The sequence below is a fragment of the Notolepis coatsorum genome (genome assembly GCF_963971535.1).
Source record: "Notolepis coatsorum genome assembly, chromosome: 13".
Classification (NCBI taxonomy): Eukaryota; Metazoa; Chordata; class Actinopteri; order Aulopiformes; family Paralepididae; genus Notolepis; species Notolepis coatsorum.
The window spans coordinates 27792822-27808715 of NC_140177.1; the positions used below are offsets into that span (position 1 = coordinate 27792822).

General features: G+C 41.2%; 1 protein-coding gene across 1 annotated transcript in view; it reads right to left on the reverse strand.

The window, feature by feature from the left end:
* zzz3 (zinc finger, ZZ-type containing 3) overlaps positions 1-15894 on the reverse strand; it is an 85222-nt gene that overhangs the window by 34069 nt on the left and 35259 nt on the right. Inside the window, exons 3-7 of the mRNA XM_084326872.1 lie at positions 14885-15023; positions 8166-8310; positions 7410-7528; positions 6499-6570; positions 6010-6111 (exon numbers count right to left, since the gene is read on the reverse strand). Of these exons, the coding sequence (XP_084182998.1) occupies positions 6010-6111; positions 6499-6570; positions 7410-7528; positions 8166-8310; positions 14885-15023 (577 nt within the window). The remainder of the gene's footprint in view (positions 1-6009; positions 6112-6498; positions 6571-7409; positions 7529-8165; positions 8311-14884; positions 15024-15894) is intronic.

Genomic DNA, 15894 nt, shown 5'->3' on the forward strand with positions numbered 1-15894 from the left:
GAGGGGCAAAGTGATGTTGAAGTATAAAAAAAGTGAGATGGAAGTGATTTTTTTGCAGGAGACACATTTGATAGCACAGGATCATGAGAAACTGAAAAGATTTGGATATGAAAATGCATACTATAGTTCCTTTAAACGGACCCTGAGGAGAGGAGTAATTACGTTAATCAAAAACAGTCAAATTTGAATTGATCAAGGAAGTAAGAGACAAGGAGGGAAGATTTGTTCTGGTGAAGGGGAAAATGGAGGGTCAAATGGTAACGTTAGTGAATGTGTATGTAGGGCTGGGCGATATGACCAAAAACGTTATCGCGATAAAATTATAAAATTATTTTCATATAATTCGATATCGATAATTATCGTCGATATAATGTCTGTCAAGTTTAATTAACTTCTTATGCTGCTGCGAATGTCTCAAGTCGAGTTGATGTCGTCATCAGTCCGCGCACGTTAGCAGTTAGCCGACAAGCGGAATATCTCATGACAATGTAATAAATATGACACTAAAATACTCTCTTCCGCCACAATATATTGAAACGACGTCCACTGTATACCCCACGCTACTATAAACGTGCCCTCAGAATTCACGCCACACACATACTCGGCACGTAAATATATAAAACATCGCCGTGCAAGCTAGTTATCCTAGCCAGCCTGTTGTTTCTAAGCGAATATCTCGAGTCGAGTTGATGTCGTCATCAGTCCGCGCACGTTAGCAATTAGCCGACAAGCGGAATATCTCATGACAATGTAATAAATATGACACTAAAATACTCTCTTCCGCCACAATATATTGAAACGACGTCCACTGTATACCCCACACTACTATAAACGTGCCCTCAGAATTCACACCACACACATACTCGGCACGTAAATATATAAAACATCGCCGTGCAAGCTAGTTATCCTAGCCAGCCTGTTGTTTCTAAGCGAATGTCTCGAGTCGAGTTGATGTCGTCATCAGTCAGCGCACGTTAGCAATTAGCCGACAAGCGGAATATCTCATGACAATGTAATAAATATGACACTAAAATACTCTCTTCCGCCACAATATATTGAAACGACGTCCACTGTATACCCCACACTACTATAAACGTGGCCTCAGAATTCACGCCACACACATACTCGCCACGTAAATATATAAAACATCGCCGTGCAAGCTAGTTATCCTAGCCAGCCTGTTGCTTCTAAGCGGTGTATTCCATGACAATGTGCTAATATGACACTAAAATACTCTCTTCCGCCACAATATATTGAACGACGTCCACTGTATACCCCACACTACTATAAACGTGGCCTCAGAATTCACGCCACACACATACTCGGCACGTAAATATATAAAACATCGCCGTGCAAGCTAATTAGCCTAGCAAGCCTTGTTGTTGAGTGAGTCCTACCTCTGGGTCTCCTTCCGGGTCTCCTTCGCTCTCGGCCATCTCCTTCACCGATTGGTTGTTAGTGCGTGCTCATATCCAAGCTTGGAAAATCGATATATCGAAACTTTGCGACCACGTTTCATGTTTATTTCGAGGAAATAATTTATCGCGATAGTTATCGTTATCGTTTTATCGCCCAGCCCTATGTGTATGCACCACCGGAGAGTGAGAGGGAGCTATATGAGAACATTTTTGATATGATAGTGATGGAACTAGAAGGGATATTGATATGCGCGGGAGATTTTAATGTAGTACTGAATCATGACATAGACACCACGAGTACTAAGAAGAGACGGACACAAATCAGCAGATATATGAATATTCAAATGACGGAAATGGGAATTACGGACGTTTGGAGGGGGATGCACGTCATGGACAGGGAATACACACATTACTCAGTCACACCCACACGTGACATATGCGAGAATAGACTATTTTTTGATGACGACGGGGGACAGTTATAGGGTACGGGAGAGTAGAATAGGAGTAGCGGACACATCGGATCACAGTGCCATATATCCGACAGTAGATCTAGAAGGGAGACGGAGGAACACGATCTGGAGGATAAATGTAGGAATACTAAATAACAAGGGGGTGGTGAGTCAGATCAAGGAGGAGATAGCCAGGTATAAGGAGGAAAATGACAACGGGGAGGTAGACCCGAACATTCTATGGGACACACTGAAGGTGGTGATAAGGGGGAAATTGATGGAGAAGACAGCAATGCTGAAGAAGGCCAGAACGGAGACATATCACAATCTGATAGGGAAGCTGAAGGATCTAGAGAGGAGACACCAGATATCAAAAGAACAAGAAACGCTCGGAGAAATCAAGGAAGTAAAGGCCAGGATAAATAGGGAATTATTGACGGAAATAGAAAAGAAAGCGAGGTTCATGAAACAAACGTACTATGAAGGGGGACCAAAAGCGACCAGACTGTTGGCTAGGAGAATTAGGACGCAACAGAAGCTAAACACGATACACACAATAAGGGATACAAAGACTAATGAAGTATTGAGGGACCCAGCTGAAATAGAGAGGACATTTAGAGAATACTATGAGAAGCTATACACACAGCCAAAGGCAGCGGGAGAAGAGGAAATAGAAGCTTATCTGGAGAAGCTAGAATTACCATCGATAGGGAAAGAACAGAATGAAGAATTAAATAAAATAATTACGGAACGAGAAATGGAAGAGGCAATTAGTAGAGCTAAAAACAACAAATCTCCGGGGAGCGACGGATTCCCATCGGAATTCTACAAGACATTTAGAACAGAATTAGCACCCATGTTAGGGGCGGCATTCAGACACACGATGGAAGAGGGCAAAATGCCCCCCTCGTGGAAGGAAGCCATAATCACCACGATACCGAAGGAAGGGAAGGATAGAGAATTATGTAGTAGTTTCAGACCTGTGTCCATACTCAACGTGGATTACAAGATGTATACATCAATAATATCAAAAAGATTCGAGACGTTTATGCCAGACATTATAGATGAAGATCAAACTGGATTTATTAAAGGGAGACAGACACAGGACAACGTGAGAAAGACATCACACATAGTGGAGGAGATACAAAAACAAGGAGGTAGTGCGGTATTGATTAGCCTAGATGCAGAAAAAGCATTAGACAGTGTGAGTTGGACATTTTTATATAAAACATTGATGAGATTCGGACTGATCGGGAGGGCAATGAAGATGATCAATGCGCTATATCAAGAACCGACAGCGAGGGTTAAGGTGAATGGCAGCCTGACGGATAGAATCAGATTAGAGAGGGCTACCAGACAGGGATGTTGTCTATCACCAACGCTCTTCGCAGTTTTCATAGAACCACTGGCACAACTGATCAGACAGAACGAGGACATCAAGGGAGTAAGGATAAAGGGAACGGAATATAAACTAGGCCTATTTGCGGACAACGTGATAGTATACATGAGACAACCAGACAAGAGCTTCCCGGCACTGATGGATCTACTGAAGGAATATGGCCACTACTCAGGATACAAACTAAACGTGACAAAGACACAGACCTTAGCATGGAACTATACCCCAACGACGGGAATTAGGGAACAGTACGGGATAAGATGGGACATGGACAAGATTAAATACTTAGGGGTGAACATCACGAGAGGGGTGGGGAAACTGTTTGAGGCGAACTATACACAGATAAATCAGAACATCAAGAGAGACTTAGAGAGATGGACAGTAATGCCCTTGGACTTCAATTCAAGAATAGAGGTCATTAAAATGAACATACTATCAAGATTACTGTACCTGTTCCAGTCGCTACCGATACAAATACCACAGAATCAATTCAGGGAGTGGGACAGACTGATATCGAGGTTCATATGGGCGGGGAGAAGATCACGGGTCAGATATAAAACACTACAACTACCAAAGGAAGAGGGAGGGATGGCAGTACCCAGCCTACAAGATTATTATTATGCAGCACAACTGAGAGCAGTGACGTGCTGGTGTAACGACAGATACGAGGCAAGATGGAAAGACATTGAAAAAGAAGGGGAGGGATACAAGATACAAGCTCTGGTGGGAGATAGAGAACTATTCAAAGAAAAGGAGGGACTGTTAGATCCAATCACCAAATGCACCTTGACCATATGGAACAGAGTAGTAAAAACACACAAATTGGAGAAACAGACAGGGGTTCTGAGATGGGTAGCACATGACAAGAGATTCAAGCCAGGGAGGTTGGACCACGGATTCAGGAGGTGGGAGGGGGGGGGGGGGGGGGGGCAACAGCGATATGCAAAATGATAGAGAAGGGGGAAATGCAAACATTACAAAAATTAAAGGAGAAATTTGGACTAGAAAACAGGGACCACTTCAGATATCTACAGATTAGAGATTACTATAATAAAGAAATAAGAGGGGACAAGGACGAAGAACAGAATGGAATAATTAGGATGATAGTAAGGGCATACGAAGGAGGGAAAGGAAGGGTAATATCAGCACTGTACCGGGCTATAATGACCAGCAAGGGACACACGACAGACTACATAAGGGAGAAATGGGAGAGAGAACTAGAGATAGGAATAACAGGGAAGGAATGGGGTAACATATGCGAGGTGCAACATTCAACAACAGGATCGAGGATATGGAAAGAGTTTGGATGGAAAAACATAATCAGATTCTTTATAACCCCAGAGTTGAAGGGAAAATATGCACCAACACAAAGAGCATGCTGGAGGATGTGTGGGAAGGAGGGGGCAAATCACACGCACATATTCTGGGGATGTCAGAAGCTGAAATGGTATTGGGAGGAGATAGGGGAGGCAATGATCAGAATATTAGGATACGGATTACCACAAACGGGACTGGTGCTTTACTTAGGGGACCTGACACACGAGGGAATACAGGGGGGGACAAGTATTTAATAAAGATAATGTTGATATCGGCCAGAAAAGCAATAACGAGACTGTGGTACAAGGAAGACCCACCGACAATAGCACAATGGGTAGGAATAGTAGAGGAGATACAGGATATGGAGAGGATAACGCACATGCTGAGGCTACAGGAAGAGAAATTTGGGGAAAGATGGGGAAAGTGGGAGGATTATAAAGGGAACGAAAATGACATCACAGAGGAAGGACCAAATGCAACACAAGAGGGCGAAGGGTAAAGGAGGAAAGAAGTTCAAGGAGGGTCTCTGAACCCATGTCACACACTTTTGCTTTAGTTAGTATTTTCTAATTTAATTTTTTTTGGGTATTAAAATTGTTTTATGTTTTTTGTACTTTATTATTTATGTCTGTTTAACAGTGTTGTATTAATATTCAGGGATGATGTGGTTTGTATATGGGTGAATCAAAAGACAAAGAGAAATTTAATAAAAAAATAAAAAAAGGGCGAAGGATAAGGGAAGAAAGAAGTTCAAGGAGGGTCTCTGGACCCATATCACACATGTATGCCTTAGTCAGTATTTAATTTTTTTGAGTAGGTATTACATTTGTATACCTGTTTAAGGGCGGTACACAATCAGTCTTTGTATTAAGTACCTGGAAAACAACTGAAGTGGAACCAGATAACTAACCATGCTAACCATGTAACCATTTATGTGCACTGCATTCTTTCTTAATGTGTTGTTAGTTTCATTTGTGTAAGTGTTGTTTGTCTATAAATGTTAATAAAAATTTAAGTTTAAAAGAATCATTAGGATACTGTTCTGCTCTGAATTGAGGGCTTATTGCGGAATTTCTTAGCTTCTTGACGACGTTAACATCAAAGCAGCCAGACGCTTGAGCACTGCTGCGTGTTGTGTGTAACCCGCTGTAGCGTCCCCACCTCCCCGGTCGCGTGTAGGTTTGCACCAAACGTTCCACCCAAAAAACGGAATTTCAGTCCAGATTAGGCCAAATTCTGCAATATTCCACGTTTTGCACTAGATTCCATTTTTATTGTCCAATTCCACGATTCTGTGAACGCGGATTTCATATGGCTCTACCAGAGTTGTACCCTTCCTGCTGACTTGTTGTACAGAACTTGTAAGTCACGTCAGCTAAAAGCGCCAGCTAAACGACTAAATGCAAAGACGAATGGTCAGTGCTGTCACCTGCTTGGCTGTCCTGTTCCCCAGACCATCAGCGATCTTCTGCCACCTTCTGGACTCCACTTCCTCCGGAGGGAACTTCAAGAGAAGCTGCTCCAGCGTTTTCTACACAAAACACACAAGACAGCAGGTGAAAACACTGGGACGGAGTAAAACACACAAGACAGCAGGTGAAAACACTGGGACGGAGTAAAACACACACAAGACAGCAGCTGAAAACACTGGGATGGAGTAAAACACACACAAGACAGCAGGTGAAAACACTGGGACGGAGTAAAACACACAAGACAGCAGGTGAAAACACTGGGACGGAGTAAAACACACAAGACAGCAGCTGAAAACACTGGGACGGAGTAAAACACACAAGACATGAAGACAGCAGGTGAAAACACTGGGACGGAGTGGGTTTCCCGGCTTCAAAGAACACGTGGCAGTACGCTCCCTCTGCGGGTACGGCAAGGTTTCACAACATATGACGGGTTCGCTCCGTACCTGCTCCTCCACCGTCCACAGCTGGTTGAACGTGTCAGGCTTGCTCGTGTGACACAACCTCCCCCTGATCATCTGTCAAAACACCAGCGACAAGACGCGTTAAAATAAAGACAGACGGGATAGAAGAATAACACTAATCAGGCTCTCCATCCATTTGAACAGATCTATGTATACAGACTTGACTGGTGCATTGAAATCGACAGAAAATGCCTCCCGTCAAGGCGTGACAGGACTTGTGTGTGACATCGGGAAGTGAGTCTTACGTTTGTCGTTTATCTATCCGCGGTTCCCAATGTCACACGAGTCCCATCACGTCTTGACGGGGACCGTTTTGATTGACGAAACAGGAATCCCTCGAGAATTAGTTCGGGGGCCGGATGCAAATGTGCTCACGATCGAGAGACGGGTGAAAAAAATAATAATAATCAAAGAGTTGTTTGCTCGACGCCCTGTACTCTGAGCAGTCTAATCTGCAGGGTCAATTAAACTGAATGCCCACTGCCCATATGACGAGGAAGGACACACACACACACCAAAACACAGCAAAGAGTGGCAATAGGAGGAGAGGAGTGGGAGGGGTGGACTGCTCATGTTTCCATAGATACCATCTTTTGTGTTCACATGAGCTGCATGCTTAAGTCTGCCCGTAGGAATAGGAGAGAATAGGGGGTGTGGTTGGGGGGAGGGGGGGAGCGGGGGCTGGGTGCGGTAAAGTGGCAATAACCTGGTGATTTGTAGAGCACCTTGCAGGAAGCCAATGACTCAAAGATGAAGCCGGCCGAGAATGTAGTCACATTTAAGAGCGCTGAACCTACCCGGCAATCGGGTGGGTCTCTTTGAGGAGACGACAGCTGTGGCTCGTGTGTCACGCCTACGTACGGGTGGTTCGCGTGAACACGGTTCTGGCGTACCTGCGATTCTTGGTCGCCGTTCTCCAGAGTGTCGCTGGTGGGCAGAGAGGAGTACATGGTGGAGGGCTCGCCTTCCTTCTTGGGTTCCAAGGGACTTTTTGGTCGATCGGGCAACCCCACTGAGACAGAAACAAACAAAGACTTTTATATGAAAGGCTTTTAAATGTATGGAAAAAAGGATAAATACAAAAAGATAAAATAAAGACAAATTCGTACTACCAATAAGCTGCTATTTCTATATTTTATCCAAAGCGCTTTACAACTGTAGTGGTAGGCTGTAGCGGTGATGCCGTCGAGACATACCCAGGAAGCAGCTCTATAGTGAATGATGGAACAACTCCTAGAACACTATGACTGTAACCGTGGTGATTGTACTGGTTATGCATAAGGCCTGCATTTAAATGGGCCTCATTTGGAGGCAATAGCTCAAACTAAATCTCTGTGAGACACAAAGTCGGCCACTAATTCATCGTCAATGGACCGACTCAAAGTGTTACTTGATAACATCACAGATTTAAGTCTTGAGACTCTGGGAGACAGTTTCTATGTATAAAGATTCAAACTGTCGGAGATAAATTGGATTGAATGGTAAATGGACTGCATTTATAGAGCTTTTATCCAAAGTGCTTTACAACTTATGCCTCACATTCACCCATTCACTCACCGACGGCAGCAGCGACCATGCGAGGTGCCGACCTGTTCATTGGGTTAAGTGTCACTGCTCTACCTCCTGAGCGCCTGTTTATGGATGAGTACCTTTGTCGAATATGAGCTTCAAATGCCTGGTTTTGCGCTTGTCACAGAACTCCCTCTCAAAGTCCCCCAGACCTGAGGTGTACTGGTCCCACGCGATGTCGGGGAGCTGGACCACTCGCTGCGGGCAGGGCAGGCCCAGGTCCGCCTGCGGGTAGACACAGTCAAAACCAAGGAATGACCCCATGACGTCACCAGGGGGAAAAGGAACCAGGCTCTATCGCAATAAGGCAACTGAAAAACAATCAACAGCCATTATGGAGCCATGGTGGCCAATGATTATGAGCGAAAGGGCAACTGCAGAAACGTGAACATTAACTGGTGATTCCGACACATTTTGAGAATTGGAGGACATGCATACATGAGGTTTATGTAACTTTGGATAACATGGGTAAGTTGGTTTTGATGCAACTTTGGATAACCTGGGTGAGTTGGTTTTGATGTAACTTTGGATTGATTTAAGTTTATTTCAAATATGCAACAACAAACAAAAATTAAGTACAGATATAGCCATAAGTCATTCAAATAATAAATGTATATAAAAATAAAACACAAAAGTCAAACACAATTCTTTCTTTTTATTTTTTGTCATTTACATATTTGAAAAGGAGTGGGAAGAAGTATAATATAAGGAGTATACACTTATTTAATCCCACCCCTTTTTACTCATCATCAGATCCTACTTTAGTAACTTTACTAATTCATACTTTACTTCTGCTCGTTTTATGTCAGACTTATAATGAAAAAATTTACTTAAGTTAAAACATTTGAATAATCCTTGATTTGCCAAAACTGTAGTTTACCCTGTAGTTTCTCTAGCCATTTTATATAAATATATACAACTACATTATACATACATTATATACAACTACATTGATACATTATAATATCAGTACATCTTAATAATTTTGACTGTAAGAATAGTGAATGAGTATGTTCCAGATATCCAACCTTGTGAATGATGCGCACAGCTCTTTTCTGTAGGATGGTTTAGGGCTTGTGTCCATAGGGGACATTTTATGAGTTGTCAGCTCCTTTCTGTCATTCATTTCTATGCTGGAGAAGCGTCAGGCGCGCTCCTCTTCCCAGAGCCGCGCCTCACGTTTTATGAGCTCTCGACGGCAGCGTTTTTGGTGGAGCGCTCCCAGCTCATAAAGTTGAAACTAGTTAAACTTTTTTGGAAAGCAGCGCGCTCATCAATGTAACTCATCGATGAAGGGGCGGAGCCGCGGCTGGCGTGAGGTCTGGGGAGACCCAGAAAGACGCTCGAAGCTTTTTCTTCTTCTTTTTTCAAAGCGGTCCGCCTTGAAAAAAACGTCCCCGGTGGACACATAGCCTAATGGGTGTAATGAGCATTTATAATTATTTCCCCAGACTTCAACGCAGTAAGTTAAATATGGTGAAACTAGTGCACAGTAGAGAATGTGAAGTGTTTTGTGATCAAGGACATTTGCTTTATTTATAACTGAAATTCTCCTTGCCAATTTGGTTTGAATATGTTTAATGTGATTTCCAATAAGAAAATAATCATCAATCGTGACACCAAGAAATTTTATTTCAGACACTCTTTCAATCATCTATTCTTATCTGTACACGTATATCTTTCCTACAATTTCCAAACAGAATTATTTTGGTAAAACAAAGAAGTTCCAGGCACTCTTCATGTATAAAAAAGCTTTAATAAATAGCTTGGTTCATATTAGTAGAAGAAAGAAAAAAAAAATTTGGTCTTAGATACATTTTATGACAATTTCTTGACATCAAACCACATTTTAAGTTTAATAATTTCCTTCGTAATGTCCTCCTGCAATTTATTTAAATGATCCCCAGAACAATATACAGTTGTTAATATACAGTATAAATAACTTTGACCACAAGCAATGTCCAAACACAATGAAGAGCAATCACCCAGTTTCACATACTGTTGTCTCTTATTTAAATTTAGAACTTTTTATCGAGTATAGTACTACTCCCCTGATGCCATACTTTTCCAATTAGTTAATTAATATATCATGGTTAATTGTGTCAAATGCCTTTTCTTTTTTTTTAAATCGATAAATACTCCAATTGCATATTGTTTTGTCTATGGCATTTGTGATTTCCTCTATTGATTCTATTATTGCCAGTGACGTTGATCCGTTTGCTCTGAACTCATATTGGCTATCAGAGTAGTTGATGCTTTTCTAAGAAAGCATCCAACCTGTTAAGAGTTTTTCCAGTATTTTAGAAAATTGTGGAAGTAAAGAGACAGGTCTGTAGTTTGTGAAGTGGTGTTTGGTCCCAGTTTTATACAGAGGTATGACTTTAGCTATTTTAATTTCATCTGGAAATGAACCAGTTTGAAATGATAAATTGCAGATATATGTTAATAGTTTTGAAATCCCAGCAATGACCTTTTTCACTAATGTCATATCAATGTCATCAAAATCAGTGGACTTTTTGTTCTTACATTTATTTACGATGTAAATAAATAAAGGATAACCTGGGTAAGTTGGTTTTGATGCAACTTTGGATAAGCTAGGCAAGTTGGTTTTGATATAACTTTGGATAACCTGGGTAAGTTGGTTTTGATGTAACCTTGGATAACCTGGTAACGTTGGTTTTGATATAAGTTTGGATAACCTGGGTAAGTTGGTTTTGATGTAACCTTGGATAACCTGGTAACGTTGGTTTTGATATAACTTTGGATAACCTGGGTAAGTTGGTTTTGATATAACTCTGGATAACCTAGATGAGTTGGTTTTGATGTAACTTTGGATAACCTGAGTAAATTGGTTTTGATGTAACTTTGGATAACCTAGGCAAGTTGGTTTTGATATAACTTTGGATAACCTGGGTAAATTGGTTTTGATATAACTTTGGATAACCTGGGTACGTTGGTTTTGATATAACTTTGGATAACCTGGGTACGTTGGTTTTAGTGATGCACCGATGTGAAAATTGTGGCCGATACCGATAACCGATATTAATATTGCTGTTCTGGCCGATACCGATATTTACCGATGTCGATATCTCTGTATAGAAAACACTTTTTTATGATAATCAAATAAAGAGCTATTTTCCAAAACGCATAATTTTTTTACTTTTGTAACTTATTTTCAGAAATGACTGATATTTTGAAACTATTTAAGGCCAAAACATGTAAAAAAAAAAAAAAAAAAAAAAAAAAAAATTTTTTTTTTTTAATATCGGATATCGGCCCTATCTTGATATCGGACCGATACCGATGTGTAAAAAAACGGCCATATCGGCCGATATTATATCAGCGGCCGATATATCGTGCATCACTAGTTGGTTTTGATATAACTTTGGATAACCTGGGTAAATTGGTTTTGATATAACTTTGGATAACCTGGGTAAGTTGGTTTTGATATAACTTTGGATAACCTGGGTAAATTGGTTTTGATATAACTGGATAACCTGGGTAAGTTGGTTTTGATATAACTTTGTATAACCTGGGTAAATTGGTTTTGATATAACTTTGGATAATCTGGGTAAATTGGTTTATATAATTTTGGATAATCTGGGTAAATCTGTTTTGATGTAACCTTGGATAACCTGGGTAAATTGCTGAATAATCTTTTTTTATTTAACAAGAACGTCCCATTGAGATACAATATCTCTTTTGCTAGGGAGACCTGGCCAAGATGACATTTGCAATATATCAGACAGCAATAAAATGTCACATGTAAACACAAAAACACAAAACAGAATAGTCTACATAATAGTAAAAGTGTATGACAGTATAATACAGGGTAATACAGTAATTTTGCAGTTTTGCAGTTGGGACCCGACTACAGAAAGCAGCAAACATTCTTCTTGTAGGAAGTTATGTAATAAAGATTTAAATTAGCCAAGAGAGACCAGGGTATCTAAGTTTTATGGAATGACCGTTGTTATGTGTCTAAAGCCCGAAATAAAAAATAACTGAACTGAACTAAGTGGATATGGTCCTGTAGCCCATTCCATGCCCAAGGTGCGAAGCTTGAAAAGGCAGTTTTTCCTAGTTCAGTGTGTATTCTCTGGTTTTTTAAAAGTAGCCATTTTGTGGACCTGGTATGGTAGCTGCTAGAGGCAAAGCTAATTAGATTGGAAAGATATATGGGAAGCTTCCCTAGGACGGCCTTATATATAAAAACAAACATGTGGGATTTCCTCCGTACATACAGAGAGGTCCATCCTACCATTTGGTAAAGCACACAATGGTGAGTAAGCCCTTTGGCACTAGTGATGATGCATATATATTATGTCACCTTATTACATGGCGTTTTCACATTCGCCGAAATGCTTGCTTGTGATTGGTCAATAGCGCTCGTCAGAGGTCCGATATTACTCGATAACGGACCTCTGTGGAACAATAATGACCGCTGTGCGCAGCTGTTCGCAATCAAGGCCACTGACACACTGCATCAGTGCAGCCAATCAGACACACCTGCTGGCTGCACTGACAGCGGAGTGTGTGTGACGATGACAGCGGAGCCAGAACAGAACTGCATCTGCATTTGATCTCGTCTTGTCGATGTAAAATGAATTAGGTATATTGTTAGTAAGTTAGCCATGTAATAAGCGGGATAATGTATAGCTATACTCGATCATTGTCGCAAAATAATTGACCTTCACTGTAGGGCTGCAACGATTAGTCGACATAATCGACGATGTCGATTATAAAAAATCGTCGACGAGGAATTGTTGCGTCGATTAGTCGTAAATTATTATTATTTTTTTTTTATATATATATATAATTTTTTATTTATTTTTTGCACTACCTATCTTTGTGAAAGTGGCTTCTCAGCTCTGGTCCAGCTGAAGACTTCTTAGCTTAACATAACAGACCGACAGTAAGTTTGTGGGAACTAATGGGATAACTGGGGATGTTGTTTGGTCCTGACAAGAGTCTCAAAGTCTGGGGTGATGGTAGACAAAGCAACTCTGAGGTCATGCTCAATGTCCAATCTGTTCCTCTGCTCTGTCTTCAGCTGGACCAGAGCTGAGAAGCCACTTTCACAAAGATAGGTAGTGAAAAAAAATAATAAAAAAAAATATATATATAATTTGTATCGAAAGAATTATCGACAGATTAGTCGACTACCAAAATAGTCATTAGTTGCAGCCCTACTTCACTGACATTTAAAACACCTCGGCGCTGCGCCTCGGTATTTTAAACTCTGTGTCGGTCAATTATTTTGCGACAATGACCTTGTAGCTATACATTATCCCTTACATAGTCACCATAATAAGCTAGTAGTGTCCGAGTTGACCTCCATACAAGTCACTGGCATTGAAATCAAGTAAATATACTATCAAAGGTTGCTCATTATTTAACATTTAATTGGGAGGTGCCCACTTGATAGCCCTGGTGATACGCTGGCTCTTGCTGCTATATCTATCTACATGTTGGGTTGTGGTGGTCATTGGGGGCCTTGTGGTACAGTATGTCGCATCGGCATTGTTGATATCTGGAGCTCACATTTGAACCATTCCCTCCTGCACCCACACCCCATACCCCTTACACTAAACCAGATTCATATCCTATTCCCTACCCCCACCCCTTACCCTAAACAGGTTCATATCCTATTCCCTACCCCCACACCCCTTACCCTAAACCAGGTTCATATACTATTCCCTAGCCGTACACCCCTTACTCTAAACAAGGTTCGTATTCTACCCCTACCTCTCACATGGAAGATGAAGTGTGCACACACAAATAAATATATATATATATATATATATGGGGATTGGGTTTCTTCATTGAGTGCTTATCAATAGGGAACAAGTATCTTGTGTTTTATTATTAAAAAAAGGAATGAAGAAGTCAACTGAAACCGGCCACACAAGCATCAGCCTCTCACAAACATCCAGGCTTTCCTGAGCTGGACCCGCGCCAAGGTCATAATTATTGGTTCACTTTCCTCTTACATCACAACACTGTTGGAATGGAATCTTGGAACCTATTCTACACGTCCAAATGACTGGCTGGCTCTCAGGGTTCCTCAAGTTTGCTCTGAACTAGAAGAAAATGCTTTTTCCTTTGATGCTTCCAACACCTGGAATTCCCTCCGACTGACTCTGAAGCGGAAGGTTCTTCCTTCTTTGCTGCATTTAAAAGTATGATCTCTGACCACTGTGTGAGTGGTGACTGTGACTACAGATTTTTTGTATTGTTTATTCTTCTTGTGCCTAAATGTATAAAATTGCTGATAAACCATGTCTCGTTTTGTAAGCTCATCGTCGCTGTAAATGAGGGTGACCTTAGTGTATTACGAGTTGAAATGAAGGTTTGAAATGAAATAATTACAGGGCATTTATGACTTCCAGAGATTTTATTTGAAAAAGATTTTGCATAGAAAACATGGCAACAATTTATGGAGATTATATACTTTCACATTTGAAATCTCAAGAGGACATAATCAGAGAAGCATAACAGGACCACATACCGCTTTAACACGACCTTTAGAGGTCAATGGATCGAGGATTGAATGCTCCCAATCACTGGAATACACAAACGTCATGTAGAATGCATACTTTTACTTTAGATACGTAAGTACATTCAATAGCAAACACTTCTCCACTTTTACTTAAGCAGAATTTGAACAGAGGACCATTTATCTGGGTAGTTCTACTTTTACTTAAGTACAAGGAACTGTGTACTTCTTCCACCACTGCTCGACACGTACACAAGCTTCGGCTGTGTACAAAAAGGAAAAGAGGACATGGTTTGTTACCTGTTTCTGCAGCTGCCCCACAAAGGTGATGGGGTCCGAGAGCGCCTCTCTCTGGTGGCGTGCCAGTGTCTCCAGGTCCTGGATGGCCTGTGTGCGCTGAGCCTCCAGCACTGCGATGGTCTGCAGCAGCCTCTGGTAACTGACAAGAGGTAGTAACAGTCACAAAGGTGCCTACTAGGGCTGTCTTAAATACTTCGAAGCTTCGTTCGATGGGCATGGGATTCAAATGGGAAAATAAAATTTGAATATATAAAAAGAAAAAAAAAGCAATGCTGCTTGTTATTTAAGATGAGGTCGGACTCGGCACTGACAGATGTGTGTTCATTGTGCTGCTTTTATAAAGCCTCAAATGACGGCTTACAATATTTCATGAAAGCAAAGTGTTTCGTTTGTCTAAGATTTAAAAAGGTTTCAACTTTACAGCACTGACAAAGTTGAACAAAGTGCTGTACAAGTCCCACAACATAAAAAAAAAAATTAAATAAAGAAAATATGTAATATATATATATATATATATATATTTTTTTATCTCGAAGCTTCGAATTAAAATCGAATCTCGGCCACGAAGCTTCAAATGCCAAAAAAGATTTCGAAAGTCAGCCCTAGTGCCTACTATTCTATTTGACTAACTATTGTTATTGCACTGCTGCACTATTTTACAGTATGTCTTTTTTTTTATCTACTTTTTCTCTCCATTTTCTATTTTTCTCCCATCCCAATTTCGTATTATCCAATTCTACCCTCCCCTGTCTCGAACGTTGCTAGACCATGCCTCCCACTGGTCGGCTGCAATGTGGACCAAGCCTTGCATCACGTGTCCCCTCCGGTACACGAGGAGGCAGCCGTCGCATCTTTTCACCTGCACAGCGCGATCTCTCAGTGGCGAGGAGTAACGCGTGGGAGGCTCGCGCTGCCCCAGATACATCCTGATTCTGCTGTACAGGCGCACCAACCGACCTGTAGGAGTCGCTGTCCACAACGTCCGATCCCCACCCACCGGCTTTCCCACC